The sequence below is a fragment of the Amphibalanus amphitrite genome, unplaced genomic scaffold, assembly GCF_019059575.1.
Source record: "Amphibalanus amphitrite isolate SeventyFive unplaced genomic scaffold, NRLGWU_Aamphi_draft 000908F_arrow, whole genome shotgun sequence".
Lineage (NCBI taxonomy): Eukaryota > Metazoa > Arthropoda > Thecostraca > Balanomorpha > Balanidae > Amphibalanus > Amphibalanus amphitrite.
In genome coordinates this window covers 139014-158318 of record NW_024882402.1, presented here as the reverse complement: position 1 = coordinate 158318, position 19305 = coordinate 139014, and the positions used below count along the sequence as shown (strand labels likewise).

Below are 19305 nucleotides of genomic sequence, written 5' to 3'. Positions count from 1 at the left end.
GACAATAAGATGTGAAGAAGTGGTTACAAAGTTGCTGTCTAAGAACAGACCGTATCAGCTAGCACAGTCGTATGCGCTGTTCAAAGGAAACGATAATACCAGAAGGGGGGGGGGGGGAGGGGCATGCCAGAGTTGATTAGCCCTAGAACGCCTAGGGGGGGGGGGTTGTATCAACCCCCCCCCCCTGATGTTTTTTCGAAGTGCACGCTAAACGGCTTGTCGTAGCGGGCTGAAATTTTCAACACCCTCTGGGGCAACCTTTGCGCATCTTTTGCCGAAAAAAAATTGATCGGGTCATGTCAGGTCACGGAGTTATGACGTCATAAGAGGTACAGCCTCCAGCCGGATTTTCACAAACTGAGTGCCAACGCCCGAGGTTTCCTGCCGGTGGTACGGACATCGGTTGATGGATCGTGATGAAACTTCCCATGCATGTTGGGGCAAGTATTGGCTATCATATGGTATAAGAAATTTGACCGGGTCAGGTCAGGTCACGGAGCTATGACGTCACAAGAGGAACAGCGTCCGGTACTATTTTTGAAAAGCGCCCGAACCACTATTTTGCTAATTCTTGTCACCTCAATGGGAATATGCAGCAATATTAGCTTCTATAGGGAGCAAATGGACCTCCCAAATCCAAAAATACAATCAGATTTCAAAAATTTAAATTTTGATTTTTCGAATTTCTGCCGCCGACTGTGACCTTGCCGACTTCCGGCGCTCCCAACGCGCCATTTTTAGAGCTAGGAAAACGAAATACATACCAAACGATAGAGAATTGATCAAGGAACACGATAGTGAAGGTTTCAAGTCGATATCTCCCACCGTTTTGCCGCAATCGCCGCCGAAAGTGGAAAAAAGTCTATTTTTCCGAAAATTTGACCTTTGACCGGTCAAAAGTAGGTCAAATGTTGACCTAGGACCAAAAAATATACCACCAATCGCGAGATCTCGTTGAGAGCAATCCGTTGGTTTTTTCCGCTAAGCTCTACGACCTTCCGTTTCGAAACGCCAGGGGGGGGGGTCGTAACAACCCCCCCCCCCTGGTCGTTCGTGTTATGAGAAATGGCCTGGTCGTGCGAGGGTTAGAATACTTGAGGAACATGGCTGGTCAGCGAGGCTCCTAAAACAAAATAGGAACGAAACGAATATATCGGCGATGATTTATTAAAACTAAAAATATTTGAACACAAATGATCCGCTACATATCCAATGGAGTGACTACCGCGGGTGCCGTAAATCCACTATAGAGTCACGTTTTCCCTATTAGTTTTAGACAACATGACTTCACTGAACTGGCATGCGCTGTAAACCTCAATTGGCTCAATTTTAGGACGTTCGTGCAGCTCTCGAATAGTTTACAGCTGGGCTTGTTAACAATGCTTCCAATAATAGTGTAGTACGGGCCCCACGTCAATAACAAGTCAATCAAAGGAACAGGTCCCGATGCCCGTTTCTAAGCCGCCGTAAGTCCGATGCTATTTTGTGGTTGCATCGTAAGCAGGATATCGCATGGTAGCTTTTCCCTGCTGAGAATCCGCACATTTTCCCGTAAGGGGAAGTTATGCAATTTGCTTTTCAAAGGGGCACCCATTTTGTGACAATATTTCGGTGCGCTTATCATCATCATCATCATCATCATCATCATCATCATCATCATCATCATCATCATCATCAATTGTATTACGTCTAGAGACAAGACAAGCATGGGCATAACAAACATACACAATGCACACAAGACGTACGCCAGAAAACATATGCACAATCATACCTACACCAAAACATAGGCATACCAAAAACAACATAACACTATCATATGGGTGGCGCTAATATCATTTGTATTAGTGCCCATGCCTCCCCAGTGTTCTGAGCCAGGAGCCAACTGAGCGAGTCGGTGACTCCACAGGGGGGTCTTGGGGTGTACATGATCTCAGGTGGGATATGACCTCCAGCAACCTGTAGAAGCACACTCATATTGGCCCCACATACGATGAACATAAATCTAACGATAGGCGCGCAGTGTCCCGATGAGGCATCCCCAAGAACAAGAGTGGCCAGGCTGGCGACCAGAATTTGGCGTAGGCGGTGATTTTCGCGGAACGCATCACGGAAGCACGCGATGATGGAGCGACGTAGAGTCTCCTGCACCTTCGGTATGTGCAGAGCAGCGAGCAAAGCTGTGTGGTGGGCTCTGGATGGCAAACGTAAGGCAGCTTTGACTGTTGCTGCTTGCCAGGACTCGAGACGAGAGATGTCTGCGGGTCCCAGAGGGCACAGAGCACAACCAAATAACAGGGTCGGGGATACTATGGCTCGCCAAAGGAAAGCTTTGTCAGGGCCAGGGAGCTGCGAGCTGAACAAACCCGCTCGGGAGAGACCGAAATAGGCGCCTCGTGCACGGGACACGCGTGCATCTACGTGCACTCGGCCCTGAAGGTTCGGGTGCAGCTGAACACCAAGGTGCTCAGTGTATTCCTTACACGTGAGCAACTGGTTGCATAAGTGCCACTCAGGTCGCTGGGCTAAAAGACCAGCACCGAAAATGAAACAGTGACTTTTGGTTGCGCTCGGAACCGGGTTAACAAATTCGAGCCTCCAGCTAACTGAGAATTCTGAGACAGAATCCAATAGCTTTTGCAAGTCAAGTGCGTTCCCCGACATGACTAGGAGGTCATCAGCGTAAGCCACTACTGGGACATGCTTACCACAGACCATTGCACCAAGGCCGGTAGCGTCCAGTTGCTGTATCAGCGGCCTTAAGAAAATATTGGCCAAGCATGGTGACAGAAGCGCACCTTGCCTCACCCCTCGTCGTACGGAAAACGCATCCGATATAGAACCTCCGAACCGAACTCGTGCTGAGAGGTCGCTATACCAGAAGGCTAAAACCAGCCAGCTTCGGCGAGATAAGTAGTCTTTAGCCCGAAGTAGGATGCCAGCGTGCCATATTCGGTCAAAGCACTTACGAGCGTCGAGATTAGCGACAAACAGCGGGGATTCGTGCAACAAATAGTGGCCAGCCGCTTCCTGGACGAGTAGCGTTGCCTCTCTGGTGCCCCGGCGCTGAAGGAATCCAAACTGTAGGTCTGAAGGTCGGAAAGAAAGTTGGATTTCTCGAAGAAGCAGTAATTCGAGCAGCTTTGATACCGTGGACACCAAAGAAATTGGTCGGTAGCTATCCGGACAGTTTGGGTCCAAGCTGCTTTTTTTAATAAGTGGGACCACTGTGCTTCGCCGGAAGCTGTACGGTACTCGCATCTCGGCCAGGCTGGCAGATAAGAGGAGAGCGATTATGTCCAGAAGCGTTGGTGAAGAGCCATGGATAAGATGGTCGGCGGTGACACCGTCAGGGCCGGGAGCTGCATTCCTGTTTAGCTCCGTTATAAGGCCCGCTACTTCACGGGCACTTATGATCCTACTGGGACCCGGTGCTTCAAGCGCAGATGTCCTATATGCGTCTACTAACTTATGAACGGTCTCGTGCTCAGCTGCAAGCCCCTCAGAGTCACCGTCCCTGTGCGTGAGGCTGAAGTGGTCAGCAAGATCATCAGCCGAGAGTGAAGCACGAGGGGTAGCTGAGCCTCTCCGCGCTCTCTCAACCTGCCGCCAAAACTGTTTTACGTTACCGTCACGGCGAAACGCTGCCATCAGACGAGCGCTGTCGTCCACCTTGGCTCGTGCGGCTGCGACACGAGCTCGTCGATAATCTCGCCGTGCAGCACGAAAACAGCTGTGAAGCACCGTCAGCTGTGGACGATCTGACTCTACCCACAATCGGTGCCAAAACCGAGCGCGATCACGGGCTGCAGAGACAGCCGGAGTCCACCAAGACTTTGGCGGTTTCCAGCGGCGAGAACAGCCGGACTCGGACGCAGCTCGATGAATAGATGCCGTCAGGTGGCTGTCCAGCTGCTCGACATCCAAGTCTTCCGGATTGCGCAAAACCAGAAGCTGGGCTAGACGTCTACGGTATTCATCGTTCCGAACATCACAGCTCCAGTTTAACACCGTGCGAGCCGGTGAAAATGCACTCCCCGCAGCCTTCTGGCACCGCCTTACTGTGAGGGATAGTGTGCAAATCAGAGATAAATGTGGGCTCAAGTTATCGACACATGGCTGAATGATGTGGCAAGACTGCAACTGACTAAAAATGAAGTCATGTGGTACTAAGATGTGATCAATGTGTGTCGAATAGCCACCGCGCTCATACGTATAGTCTAGTGACTGACTAAATCTGAACTCCGCCGTTACTAAGTCATGTGCGTCCAGAAGTCGCTGTAACTCGCGGCTAAATGCGTTAAAGCCATGGAGTCTTGCCCATTGAGCTGGACGCTGAGCGAGTGGGAGTCGTGGGAGAGCACAGTTAAAATCTCCGAGTAGCATAATTGGCGCTGCAGGTCTGATTTCACACATCATGGAGTCCAAGCTCGCGCACGTATCTCTATACAGTTCTAACTGCTCAAAAGTGCCACTAAAGTACGGCATGTAGCAGCCTATAACATTGAGCACTGGCAGCCCACCGCTGCTTATTTGGAGCCCCAAAAGACGAGACGACTCGCACTCAATCTGAGCAAACGTAAAAGAGTCATCACACCTGCATATCATGGCTGTCCCGCCGCGCCGGCGCCCTTCTCCAGCGCCTGGAGGTGTCTCCATCGCAAACGATTGAAATATTTGTACATTATCAACATCGTAGCAGTTAAGGGCATCCCCCAGGAGGTCTGCTTCGGCACAGGATACCCATGTCTCGGAGAGAAACAATACATCTAAGTACTCAAACAGGACGGCAATGTAAGCGGCGGCGCTTAATGCTCCCTCGCAGTTATAGCAGCCGACGCGAAACAAGCGATCATTCAGGGAGGTCGTATCAGCCTCTCCAGATGGGCAGTTACTGGCCCCACCAGGATCCACTACCGTTTGGGACAGGGACGCTGCCGAATGATGGGGCGCTGGTTGTGAAATGTTCCGTCCGGCCTGATCCCCCGGCTGACAGACAGGGCCAGCTCTCCGTCCGAAACGGACCCAACGCTACCTGGTGCTGACTACGCAGCGGTTGTAGTTCACCAGCAGACGCATGTGCAGGGGGCTGCTGCAGATGCTGCTCCCGAGGCTGCAGGTGAGGTGGGGACAGCGGTGTCAGAGGCTGTTGCTGCAGTCGTGGCCACTGTTGCTGCTGCATCTGTTGATCTCGAGGTTGCGGTTGGAGCGGTGGCAGCTGTTGCTGCTGCTGCTGCTGCTGCTGCATCAGGTGCTGCTGCTGCTGCTGCTGCTGCTGCTGCTGCAGCAAGTGTTGCTGCTGCTGCTGCTGCTGCAGCAAGTGCTGCTGCTCCCGGTGCAGATACTGAGGCGGCGGCACCGATGGGAGCACTGTACCTTGCTGCTGCAGCTGAAGCTGCTGTAGCATTGGCTGCGTCTGCTGCAGAGTTGATGAGAGCTGTGACATCTGGCTCATGGTCTGCGGCCTTGGCTGAAGGTGGATGTTCACCATCTGAGGAGGAGGAGGCTGAGAGAACTGCTCGTTGTTCTGGGGCTCCAGCCATGGGGTTCCTGGCTGCTGGTACCTGTATGCACCTTGCCACTGACCAACTTCAGGTTGCGCTGGAGCCGTTGACTGACGACCCCATACCATTGGCTGAAGACCAGCCGGTGGTGGCCGAGACTGCTGAAGAGGAGCCTCGGCTACGCGTTGCTGCCACGGATACGGCGGCTGAGAGTTACGCTGGGTCGTATAGCCATGAACTGACGCCTCTCTGCTGGTCGCCTGGCGCTGGAACTGCTTCCCTTGCTGTTGGTGCCAGTGTTCTAAAATTGGATTTTGGTTGGGTGTGACGATGATGACCAAAAAATCTAGGATGATAAAAAACAAGTGAAAACCTATATCACTTTCGCAATAGAGGCGTAACGCTACGCTGGCTGATACTAAAAGAACATAACATTCCTGACCACCAAAACTAACCGAAAAAGACGATGCAAATAGGTAAGGATGATATACGGCAAAATTATAACTTTAGCATCTGATCGCCAAGTGTTTCTAAATCCGTCCCATTTTATCCCAACCTTTGTGTTTGATTGAGACTAATGAAGTTAAGAATCACCCTTGTCTCTTATACAGCTAAGAATGAATACCTACTTCAAGCAGTGAGATTTCATTTTCCTCACAAGTCAAAATGCATTGTCACAATTGAATGACTGTCCAGTGGCCATCCTTGATCCTTCTCCTAGCCTTAAATCAATGCGTTCCTTTCCGTTTCAGATGCAGACAGCAGATATTACCGTCAGCATCTGCTAAGTTCCTACTCATGCTTACTGGCACGGATCCAGGACGGTCCTTCTGCCTGTATATTTCTCCTAAAGAAGATCATCCGCGGACCTCCATCCTCGCGACGCCAGTCGCCATCATGCGAGCGAACTAGGTCTTTAAGAAGCAGAAGATGCAATGATTCTGTTGAAATCTGTTGTCATATCTTAAGGAGGGTGGGGGAGGGGCGGGTGAGGGAGCTCTCCCTATATGCAGGCTTTGGTACTAGTGCCATGTGGAGAAGTTTTCTTTCTTTTTTAAGCAAAGGAAGTGGGAAGGAACCTGTCGTTGCCGTTGCAAAGGGCATCATTCTGTCGTCCTGTATTATTGATTTAGTGCAGTTGACTCAGACTGTGTAATGCGTGAGGCGTGGTCATCACTGTGACACTGTCAGACATAAAATCTTAGGTAATCATGATACCCTGATGGGCAGTTTGTTGACGTAACTGATCGCTATGAAACCAGAAACCGTATAACTCATTTGTTCTGGCCTCTGGGACGTTTTGCGCCTACATATGGTAGCACCGCTTCCAAGATTACTGTATATTTGAGATAATATGCGGCAATATAAGTATGTAGTTTTCGTTCGCATCTGATCTGGTAATATTCGTACAGTGTACACAGTATAGCTTTGAGCTTTCCATTTTCAACAGATATGACAATGGCCGGATGATACTGGAAATGGTGCCTTTGTTCTGGGCACACGGAACGGGACGCAGTATTGAGTATGCAATTGCAGTCGCACTATGCAGCATGACATACGCCGGAAATCTCCCGGCCCGAACGCCGGAACGGCCAGCGATAGTCGGTACTCATTACGCATAGTGAAAATGGAAACGGTGTCAGCGCAACTCTTCGAAAGGAACGGTGCACTACATGAGACTAGACAAAGGGTCACTGATCAGGGCCCCCCAAACGGAACGATGTGCACTGCGCAGCATAATACGCAATATCGCAATAAAAAGCGTGCAACTAACCAGTAACCAGGGCATCCATATCGGAACGGAACGGGATGCAAAAAAAAAATGATAAAAGGATGCCACCGACCTCATGGCCGGCCACCGAAACGGAGCGGTAGCTTCGTATCATGTCACGTGATAAGTGCTGAGTGAGAGCGTCAATGATCAGTGATCAGTGATCAGAGCACCCGCAACAGAACGGAGGGCATCAGTGATCACTGATCAGAGCAACTGCAACGGAACGGAGGGCATCGCTGATCAGGACACCCCAAGCGGAAGGGAAAGCGAGAGCACAACTGACCAGAACACCCGAAACGGAACGGGAGTGAACGGAACGCATTAGCGGCTCGCCGAATCGCGATTCCGGCCAAACATGGCCCCAAGAAATAGGTCACAGGTCAAAGGTCATTTGGGTCAGGAATATGAGATTTTCAGAGTAGGTGTCAAATTAATTGACTCGAGGGTCCTGAAAGTTTCGTCGCGATCGGCCGCTTTTTACGCGAGTTATTCTCGAAAAAACGAGGGGGTGGTTCGTTCGACCCCCCTATACGGGCGAGGGATAATTTATTAAAAAGCTAGGGCCTTCTTAATCCCACCTACCAGCTTCAGAACATGTATTGGGCAGATCTGAGAATGGTGTGCCAAGGTATCCTTTCATTCATCTTGGCTTTCCCTCGGCCGAACGCTTCGTGTTTAAAAACCAGGGTTGTGCTCGACTCAAAAAAATTTGCCGACTCGACTCATCATTCAACTTCAGAATACCCTGACTCAACTCTGACTCAAACAAGGAGCTGCTTTTTTCCCTTGACTCGACTCATGACTCAAACGGCTCAATGAAAATATGAGTTGACTCAAACTTGACTCAAATTTTTTGTTGAGTCAAGTGTGTTGACTCAAAATTGACTCAGATAAAAAAGTTGCTGAGCGGGGGGGGGGGGGTGAAAAAATCCGGCAGCAGGGCCAGGCCTAAGTTGTTAAGCGGGGGGAGAATGAAAAAAATTATACAATATATTGTTTCTAAAAAGTTGAGTCAGCTGACTCATGGTCCTAAATGTTCTTGACTCAACTCAATGTCAAAAGTTATTTTACTGACTCAACTCTGACTCAACTCAACACCTTAATATTTTTGTCCGACTCAACTCTGACTCAACTCAACAGCTCAACATTTTATCCGACTCGACTCAAATCTGACTCATTTGAGTCAGAGTTGAGTCAAATTTCTGACTCGACTCATGAGTCAAGCACAACCCTGTTAAAAACCTTTAGAAACTAATTGAAAAGAATAATTGGCGGTAAGATTATTGCAAAGGCATGAGAAATTAACGTAAAATACATCATTACCGGTCTTATAACCTCATTTCGCGTATGAAACCTGCCAGAGTCCACAGAGTTTCATATTCATCCCTAGGGTGTGCCAGGGTGGCGTGTCAGTCATCTTGAACCCCTGCCCGACCCGACGCCTCGAGTTTTAAAGACATCTAAAAACTAATAACGTAAATAATTTGTGGTGAAATTGATATAATATGATCAGAAAAGAACGCAGAATAAATTAGTATCGGTCTCAAAACATTATTTTGCCTATGAAACCAGCCAGAGCCCGCGGAGTTTTAAATTCATCCCTAGGGTGTGCCCAGGGTGGCTTTTCTCATCTTGGACCTCTACCAGGCGCGACGCCTCGAGCTTTAAAGTCCTCTAGAAGCCATTGACGGACATAATTTGTGGCGAAATTAATGCGATAGGTTCAGAAATAAACGCAGAATAAATTGGCATCGGTCTCAAAACATTATTTTACCTATGAAACCAGCCAGAGCCCGCGGAGTTTTAAATTCATCCCTAGGGTGTGCGCAGGGTGGCTTTTCTCATCTTGGACCTCTGCCAGGCCCGACGCATCAAGCTTTTAAAGTCCTCTAGAAGCCATTGACGGACATAATTTGTGGTGAAATTGATACAATAGGATCAGAAATGAATGTAGAATAAGTTGGTACCTGTCTCATACCCCTATTTTGTATATGAAAGAAGTTAGAGCCCACCAAGTTTTAAATTCATCCCTAGGGTGTGCCAGGGTGTGCCCAGCTGACTGCGGGTCCAAAGATGAAAATTTTGTAGGCGTATCCTGCGCAACTTAGTCAAAAGCGAATTGCAGAGGCAGTGTTTAATTTGCGCAAGCAGCGGCTCATCCGTTTTGCGTTGGCAGCAAACCACTAATCATAGTTGTTATGAATATCCAAAAGCATTTATTCAGAACACAAGCCTGGTTTTTACAAACAGTTGAGGTGATCAAGGTCATTCAACGCATATTTGTTATTAACAGCTGGAAGTATGCAAGGTTATTTTCTTTCGTTGTCAGGGTGAGTTGTTGGGTTTGTGCCTTGATTTCGCATCTTTTTTTCATGGAAATTATGTATTATGTAGCAAACCTATAAGTTCTAACTGTCTATATGGCGCTGCTAGGTATATCTGGTAATCTGGCTATTAGTTGTTGAGCATGAGTTGAGCATTTTTCAAAGATGAAAGAATTCCAATTTACCTGGTTTTGGGGATGAAAATATTTTGCCCATTAGGTGTGATTTTCCACCCAAAATTCCCAAAAATGGAACACTGGTTGGTGCTCTTGTCTAGGGCGGAAGAATCGCCTTCTGCGGACTGGATCTCTCCCGGTGGGACGAGATGGCAGGTCAAGACGCTGCTTCTGGCCCTTCGGTTTAGGGTCAGCGGGCGCCCTGTGCTCTCCCGCCTCATTGCCACTGTCGTCTGTGTCGGTCTGTTGGCCAGGACCAGAACGCTGATGCATATGGGAGACGATAGCACGTGCCAGACGGTCCAAATCGAGAGAGCGGGCCACGTCAGTTTCGGTACTCGCTGGCAGCAGTGGCTGGCTTCCTTCCGGCTTCTTGTTGTCCTTGTTCTGCCTGGCAGAGACAGAGGGAGGTGGCAGAGAGACCGGCTCATCTCCTGTAGCAGCGCTGCTGTCTGGTTCTGGCATGGTGAGAGGCGTTGGCTTGGACGAGGCACTTGTCTGTCCAGGCTCCGGGCGAGTGACGCCGCTGATTGTAGCAGCCGCACTGGGTACAGGCTCTGCCTGATCAGCGGCTGGAACCACGGTGGGATCTCCTGATCCAGACGAATCTCCAGTAGGCTCCGTGGTTCTGTCAGGAACGGTCGGGTCTGCTAGATGGATGCTAGATGTGGGAGACTCGACGTCGTCCTTGGCAGCACACTTCGCTGCCCGCTCCTCGAGATTGGCGATACGGACTTGCATAGTAGCGAGGATAGCTCGAAGGTTAGAGTTCGAGGTTCTAAGCTCCTGTATTTCTCTGTCCATTCGCAGTGAATTATCTAAAACGGCTTCTATGCGTCCAGTATCGGGTTCAGAAGGCAGGGTTTGTGTGCCAAATGAGAGAAGTGCGTTACTCGACTGGATGCGCCGGTCCGCAGGCTTTAGCAGGTTATCTGCATCCTTGAGTAGAGCTGACCGGGCCAGGGAACTCCCGAGTGCCCAGCAGTCTTCTACTAGTTTTGCAGTGCTGCCTGCTTGACGTCTGGTTAGTGGCCTACCAGCTGTGGATGGCATCTCTCGCATTAGCTGAGAGTGGAGCTTCTCTCTGAGACTCCGCAGAGTGTCTTCGCCCATGGCCAGCATTTCCTCTCTCGTGCATTTGGGTTCTCGGCTGAAAAAGCTTCTCACATCAGACATTATCATGTCGATGTTGAACCTTACGCGGTCAGCCATGGTTGCGCTAGCAGGTTGGTATGTAGGCAAGCACAATTCGATAAAGGTGGCGCTGGTGTTTTAAATATTTCAGCTTAGTACTAGCAGCTGCCAATAGATGGCGCTAGTGTCGCCGTAAAACTTGTAGGTCTCCAGGATGGACAGGGCCTTACAACGTCACGTGCAGTGCTTTTTTCCTCTCTCGATTCACCGAGAAAATTCAGATATCAACAGATTTTCAAACAAAAAGCAGTTTCTTTAAAAGACGATTTTACAGCAAGTCAACACTTACTGGAGGTTCGCCGGCGGCCCATAGTAGATAAGACTTCAAAGAATAGAGCAGCAATAGAAGTAACTCCTTTCTTGAATACGTGATGCCGGACCGAACGCCAGAAAACCTGCGCCAAATCACGTCCAAGTCGACGCGTTCGTCTCGGAAGTAAGCTAACTCTCTTATCTGCTAATTTATACAAAAATATAGCAGATAATCTTACACCATAGGTCTTTAAAGGCACGCTAAAAATGTGGAAAAGGTTATACGTCACTATGCGTGCTAAATTGGAGAGTATATGCTAACCTTTAAAATCCCTCCGTTCAAGTTCGTCGCAACCGACGATTATGGAAGGCTTGCATCAGAGTACCTTGGCATTGCGTGCTCCCTACCTGGGCCCGATTTCACCAAGTGAATATATTCTTGGTGTACTTTGGAAAAGTACACCGACAAAGTACGACGATAATACTATTCGGTTTCGCCACAGGAATATATTCAATACGCCCGCTTTACGTACTTTGAGAGCCACCGGCGCGCATGCATATATCTTTTGTTGTCGGGGACATGCAGTCACTATATTTTTCCGTATTTAAAGTCGACGAGCTTAAATGCTCAGATATACAATATTATGGAAAAAATTTCTAGCTACGCTAATAAGAATTAAATTTGCTGATCATACAAGAGGAAGTACCTAAACAAATATTGCTAATAATGCTCTTGATTTTTGCTGGGAGCATGACATTCCAAAGCCAAAAATGTAAACAATCGGCAGCAAGCCGCGCAGCACAGTTGACGTTACTGGCGTGTGTGGGTTTTATTGGATTTTGAATTGATATTAATTTTTTTCTTCCAAGTTACTTCTCATTAGATATTGCTTCAATATTTGTTCACATCTTCTACGCAATTCTGGAGTGGTTCAAAGCAAATACAAATAAAGTCGAACAAGAAATGGCATTACTTGAGGCACCTATCTTAAATCTAACTTACCGATCACTGACGATAGCAAGGAGCACGGCCGACTAGCCGACAAGTTATCTGAAATATTACTTGAATCAAGTTTTAAATAATCGAAGGGTCTACCGACGACTTCAAATATGGAGAATATTTCGGAATCATTCGGCAGACTGAACCTGAACGGAAGCGGGAAGTCGGTGATAAATTGAATCATTTGGCCACAACACAAAAAATATGGACATTGGACAGCATATGGGTACTGCAAAGAAATAGCAAAAGTGGGCGATGAAAACGAATGTAAACGAATGCGTTGTGACTTGTGATGCAACATGCTGGGCATGTCAATCAAGGCGTTGCTGGACTGGACTTCAGTCCTTCCTCTCGCCCTCGCCAGTTATTTACTTCCTCTTCGGTAAAACGCTGTATAAAGAGCACGGTGTAATAATCACGGTGAGAAAGATTTGAAACGCTTTTGGCCTTTTGTGTTATCAAAATACAATGTGAACTGTCGTTTTTTTAAGTGGAAAACTCAATGTAATCGGGAATGCGAATGAAAAAAGGAGTTCCCTGTTGTGTTTCTGCATGATGGGGTGATTTTAATCGCAGTGATGCCACGATGAGATAAGTCTTATAAAAATAGCTGTTCTGGGGTTTAATTTCAATATAAGCCCTGACACACGATACCCTATATATCCAGCAAGAAATAACCATTATGACATCAAAAACTTTTTGCGTAGCCTGTGGCATGTTTTTATCATACGTTGCATCGACGAAGTCATTAAATTTGTAACATTATCATACAAAAAAATGGATGTATGCCAAGCTGTTTCTCAAAGTATGCCACAAAAAGTAGCATACTTTCAATGCCAGCAAACTCGGCAAACAGCTGTTGAAAAAGCAGATCGGCGTACCAGAGGTACCTCAAATGTAATAGTATGCCAAAAAACGACGGACTTATGCAGTCATACTTTGTCTTTGTCTTGAATAAGTATCCCTGTACGGAGTTTGGTGAAACTGAATATGTCATAATATGCCAAAAGTGAATATGTACGCCGCCGTAATGGAATATATTCACTTGGTGAAATCGGGCCCTGGAGTTTTATCGTGAGATCTATTGAAACGGCAGCCATTACCCTCATATTCATGAAGTTACATACCCTTTGTGCACTCAGCCAGCATTTGTTTTCCTTCATCCTACCAATAAACCATTTTCGGAAGAAATATCTCCTTTCTACCTCCGGTTGCGACTGTAGATTAGTACAGGGCCCTTATAATCAAATGCCCTTGTTTTGACCCATAGACTACTACATACTATATATGTTTGACCATAACGAAAGAGGAGCGCTTCTTCAAACAGTCAGCTGCGTTTCTATGGCTACATGAGAATATTCAAAAATGTTCGTCGGCATGAGATGTGACCGCAGTGATAGAAAAGTGGGTATGACTGACGTCAGCGCCCATTTAGCGGCTAATAACGCCGGCATGTTTCACGAAGGTTTCTACAAACACACAACTGCCGAAAGACATTCGGGTTTTCAAACACGGGAGCTGACCTTTGGGCAGGCTGGAATTGGAGATGTTTAGAAATGGATGCCATAAAACAAACTGTATTCCAAGGCATGGGAACGATCAGCTTAATTGTCCCGAAGCAAATGAGCCTTCGCTATATAGCGAATCTTTCATAACACGAGGACGAGTAGGGGTAATTTACGATTGACATCAGCAATCAGCATACCCAATAGTGCGTTTCAATTCAGAGAAATATGTCATAGTCAATTCTTTCACATTTAAGTGCAAGTCTAGCACCATATCCGGCATATTTAATCACCATCCCCGTGCTCACAAACATCAACACTTTGCGAACCACAGTGTCAAGAAACGTCTACATTCCCTCACCTGAGTGCGTTCAGTTCGGTCCTCTCGCGCTGATTTTTTGTCAGCGATGGGATGAGCGACAGATGAGAAATCTGCACCGCCGCCCAGCCGAACTGGAAGATGATGACGAACGCCACAAAGTAGTAGAGCTGTACGTCCTTGGGCGCATCGTCACAGCCGACGCACTTGTTGAAGATGAAGGGGAACGTGACGATGACACAGACGGTGCCTGCGGAAGAACGGACACGTGGTGGGGGGTCAGAGGAACTTTGGGTTCGGATGGTACCGTGGAAGCATTGGGATGATGATCTCACTTGGTCCAATGGTGATTGATGTGAAATTTTTATGGGTACATACATACATAGGATTGCAAAGGAGCTATTTATATCCAAGATTCAAATCAAGAAATAAAATAAACAAATAGTAGGGTAGATACCTGTAGCGTACCACGAGGATCAGATAAAAGACAAATTTGCTAACCAACAGAATTGCTGCAAGAGCATCGGAACTCTAAAAACGCGATGAGGTAGCCTAGCATCCATCCACAGCATCCATAAAACTGACCTACGATAAACAGGAAAGCCATTAGGATTAGCATTATCCGTCCTATATTGAGCTACCGACAGATAGACAGAACTTCAAACGATCTCCGAAACATTCCTAATCAAAACGACAAACAGTAGCTCTGCCGAGTCGACTGCTAAACTCCAAACCCACCCGACCACGAGCCAGCTACCAGGAGTCAGGACTACTAAACAGTTGAGCCCAGTGACCTCATGATATATCTGTCGTATCCACCGTCCAGTGTTTGACCCGCGGCGCTTACCGAGCAGATGCCAGAGTTTCCTCTTTCCGTATCGGCAGATCGCCCACTGGAGGTCCTTGTCGGCCATCAGACCGACAAAGACCGTCGAGACTCCATCGGCCACCTGGCGACATATTATACAATAGATATTACACAGGGTTACTCGCAATTCAGCTCACACGCGAGATGGTCCATCTCGGCATGGCCTATTTCAATGAGAACTCATAAATGTGAACGGTGGGCCAAAACAGGACATGTAACATGTAGGAAAAATGCATGCTCGGCCATCGCAGGGAAACTCGGGAGTCATTTTGGGGGGTTGAATTTGCACCTGTTCACAGTGCCGTGCCTAGTATTCCGTTCGTTCGTTTGTTGTTCAACTGGCGTAATCGCTCGTTTCATGAGCGCGATCTAAAATTTACAATCCTACCTGGCACGACGCTCCATCGACAAAAATCACAAACATAAAACCACCATTAGCTTAAGTATTAAGGCATGTAATGTACAATGCAGTTTCGATCACTCATACTATCCTCCGAAGCAATTACTTTACGAAAAAGATCAACTTAAGTAAATCATAAACGACCATTATTACATGGCTCCTGTGTTAATTTGGCATGAGATATTTTTTACTATTGCCCGGCATCAGGTTACTGACCTTTCAGTGTCAGGTTACTGACCTTTCTGAAGGTGAGAAGCGGTTGCCATGTCAACGGTCAATAGTAAGTTGCTCGCGCAGTGGTGTTTGAACAAAAATTCAAATGTCGTAATTTTATCGTCGTTTTCTCAGACTGTTCAGTTTGATTTCGTGATTGGCTAGTCAAGTCATCTAGAACTGGGCCGTCATTTGAACATGTCCATTCAACGGTGGCTCCTGTGTGGTGGCTCGGCTTCGCCTCGGGCAATAGCACTTGTTTCGGTCTTCACCCTCGGGCGACAGTGACGTCACATCGGGCAATATTTTTTGCTATTGCCCGCTCCCCCATGCAGTATTCGTATACTATTTTCATGATTCGCGACGTTTTAAGCAGCATGCCGGAGTCTTTCATCTCTGAAGTTCAATGGAAGCATGCAACAACTCTCATTTTGATTCCCAAACAGTTTCGCGGTCATGAGAATTCGCATCGCAAGCTTCTTTTGCGTGTTTGCCCTGTACGATCACGGATTTTTTGGTGTGACTCATTAGTAGCTAATGAGTTTCCTCCCTTCAACAACAAAAAAACCTAATGCGAGAAAACATGCTGTAGAATATCAGAGGCACTTGGCGGGCTGTCAGACAGACCGCGTTGCTAATCCTGTGGCCGACAAAAGTGCAATTTATCCGTGCCATGATCGGGTGGCCGCACGAAGCCTTTCCAGACAGCACCGAGAGCTCCAGAAACGTCCGGTGGAGCCCAGGTCCTGGCACGGCAGGCTGTTGTGTAATACACTTCGGCAACGTTACGCAACGGACAACCGGTTCTTTCGGGTATGTTACGCAGGCTCATCGAACTTTTACATGGGCATAACCGCATTTCAATAACTTGATCAATAACGGGAAATAGCGTGCCAACTGCCAGTTCGAATGCGAGCATCATATTCAAAGCATGCCATGGATCTTCGCTGAAGCGCATCTTTTAGTCACTGCAGTACACGGTGATTACTGGTTGGTATGTAAACATACTACTAACCATCGGTATAACAACCACCGCTCGACACTTGTTGCGTAAGTTTGAGAGCCCCTGACTGGCGGTGACCTTGACCGCCACGTGACTCACCTGACCCGTGAGCACCACGATGCCGGCCAGGCTACTGGGGAAGCAGAGCACACGCTGGAAGAAGAGCAGTGTGTAGGAAAACCACACGGTGGCGCACACATCGTTGAGGAAGTGACCGACACCGTATGCGAGCTTCCAGCCCCGGATCCGCATGATTTCTTCGCGGACGCTGAGCGAGGTTTGCGTCAGCGAGCTCCGAGCTGTGGGAGAGAGAAGGCGAAAGTCAAAGAGCTGCTTTGAGGCGCTATGGGTTGAAAGGAGTCGCGGAGTCGCACAGGTAAAATAGCTAAGAACGATGGGATCTATCCGTACCCACTGTGAACTTACACATCATCGAGTATAAAACAATCAGGGAAGGTATTTTAGTGATAATTGTATCACAGAGTCATCTGGTCATAAGGAAAAAATTGTGTCGTAATCTTTGAATAATTCACCACAGCCATATCCCGCGCCCTTCACTCATATCCACAGCCCTTTGCAGCGGCCAGCGGGCATTCACATGCACATCTTGCCCTTTGCCCTATGTCCGACTCTCTGTACCTACTCGCCCCGTCTCTTGCGCCAACGCCCTGTCCTCACATTCCGCTTGCCGGGGGAAATCAGGTGCCATCCATTCTCGGGATCGTATGTTCGATTCTCGGAAAGTGACGGGTCGAAGCCCCGGGAGGTGTGTTACCATGGCAACTAAGGACACCCGCAGTGTCGTGACGTCACGCCGCGGAGATGTGACACAGCATGCAGTCTCGGAAGACGGGGATGTGATGATGGATATTGGATATCATTCCTCGTTCAGGAGCCTGTTTAGGCCGGCTTGAAGCTGGAAAACCCCAGCTCTCTCAGATGGATCACTATCCGTTATTTCATTATAGGCTCGAGCATTGGAATATTTGACCAGTTTGACCGGAGAGAGGGCAGCTAGAAACCCATTCGCGAACACATTCCCTCGACTTTTAATTCCTACCTATAACCTAACACTTAACAGTCCGCAAAACACAGCAGTCAGCACCGGGCGCTTGCACATGGTTAACATATCCGAAGCCTACCATAATCGTAAATCAAATGTGAGACTCGATGATTTTCTGTGGCTATCTTTGATTCTTACCAAAAATGCAGGAAAATATTGAGAGTTGGTCAGGTGTAAGACCCATCAGCTCCCTGAGTTTCTTATAGGAAAGGGCGGCAGGTGCCAGTCAAAATGCTTGAAAGGAATCAAACATTTTTAAACTACCTTACGTTCAAAACAATCTTTAACTTTAAGAAAGAAAAAACAGTAAGTGATAGCCCCAATTTCACTCTGGATTTACCAGCAAGCACAGCGAATAAACGTTTATAAAACAGCCCATCTGTAAAAAGCGAGCGGATGTCACCAATGCAAACAGGCTCGCGCCTACTGTGGAACGTAGCACCCGCCGGGGCCCGGCCGGGATTTGTGACCTCCAGCCGACCGGCGAAGTCGCAGTGACCGGCAATATATGCAGCGGCGCGACACGAGAACAGTCGACAGTCTGTCCTGCCGGCCGGTTTCTTATGTAATAATGACGCCGAAGCCAGACATAGCAAAAAAAAGAGTTGCAGCCTTTGACGTCTCTGAGACCCAGCGTAGACGCCCACCTATATTATCCGAACAGAATATACACACTCTGTGCGAAAGGCGTATGCTCATGGCCTTGGCGTTAATTCGTGCTCCTGATACAGCACAAACACATGAGATAAAGAAATCGAGCATGACCAATGACTACGTTTTCATCTCTTGCCCTCGCCGGTAAAGTAAGGCATTGCTACCGCACCTAAGATGCCTTGTGTTCGAAAACCAGTAGCGATCTCCTTTTCCCTGCAATATACGGTGAATAGCCACGTCCGAAAAAAACGAATGGGGAAATAAGCAAAACTCTTAACTTTAAGTCCTTCAATCTTATTCTTGATCTACAGGGAAAACCAATCAACCAAACAGTCGGGCCAAACGACGTCTGCATGCTAGCAAGGGGCCAGAACATCGCGTGAATTATGTGTCACAAAAGAAGCGAGCACGGATAGACGACGGCGAGGCCACGAAAGTCCGCAGAGTCGCATCGGTAGAAAGGAGCAGGTATCAGAGGGACGCGGACAGACCAGGAGATATCGTCTTATATCTTCTTATATCGTTCTTATACCTTCGTCACAACCAATTGGAAACGATTCTCCAGGAATTGGCGTGGCGCTTCAAGGAACTGGCTGCTGTCAATAAAACTCGTCGCATGCTTTACGTTGTACACTCTCAAAAAATAAATTATTTGAAAAGAAGTAATGATCATGTGTCATCCAACGCATGGCATGCCAAACAAAACGACATAAATAAATTATTTGAAAAGAAAGAAATGTGTCATCCAACGCATGGCATGCCTAAACGACACCATTACCATTAAAAAATGACGGGGAAATTCGCGGCTTACAGCTGGACAAACAAAAACAACCAAACCAAACCAGCGTCGGCGTTCCCAATTGTTCAATGACTCGGTCGATTCAAAAGGTACAAGTCACCGTCGGGCTGCTGATGCAACCAGTCCTGGGCCTCGTTTCATATAGCGAGTCCATAACTTACGCCGGTTTTTGGGCTTGTATTGCAAGCGCATGTGAAGCGATAAATTTATTTCCCCTTCTCCCTTCTGTTCTTGTTTGCAAGATAAATATATTCAACGAT

At 47.7% G+C, this 19305-nt stretch overlaps 1 protein-coding gene across 9 annotated transcripts in view; it reads right to left on the bottom strand.

Moving 5' to 3' along the window:
* LOC122367918 (major facilitator superfamily domain-containing protein 12-like) overlaps window positions 1-19305 on the bottom strand; it is a 53995-nt gene that overhangs the window by 12918 nt on the left and 21772 nt on the right. For 8 of the 9 annotated variants that reach the window (XM_043341449.1, XM_043341450.1, XM_043341447.1 and 5 more), the window contains 3 exons: window positions 16629-16828; window positions 14893-14995; window positions 14088-14295 (listed from right to left, as the gene is read on the bottom strand). In XM_043341449.1, coding sequence (XP_043197384.1) covers window positions 14088-14295; window positions 14893-14995; window positions 16629-16781 — 464 coding nt within the window. In that variant the 5' untranslated portion in view covers window positions 16782-16828. Of the gene's footprint in view, window positions 1-14087; window positions 14296-14892; window positions 14996-15301; window positions 15527-16628; window positions 16829-19305 lie in introns of those variants that run through there. The other variant, XM_043341453.1, reaches the window with a different exon arrangement.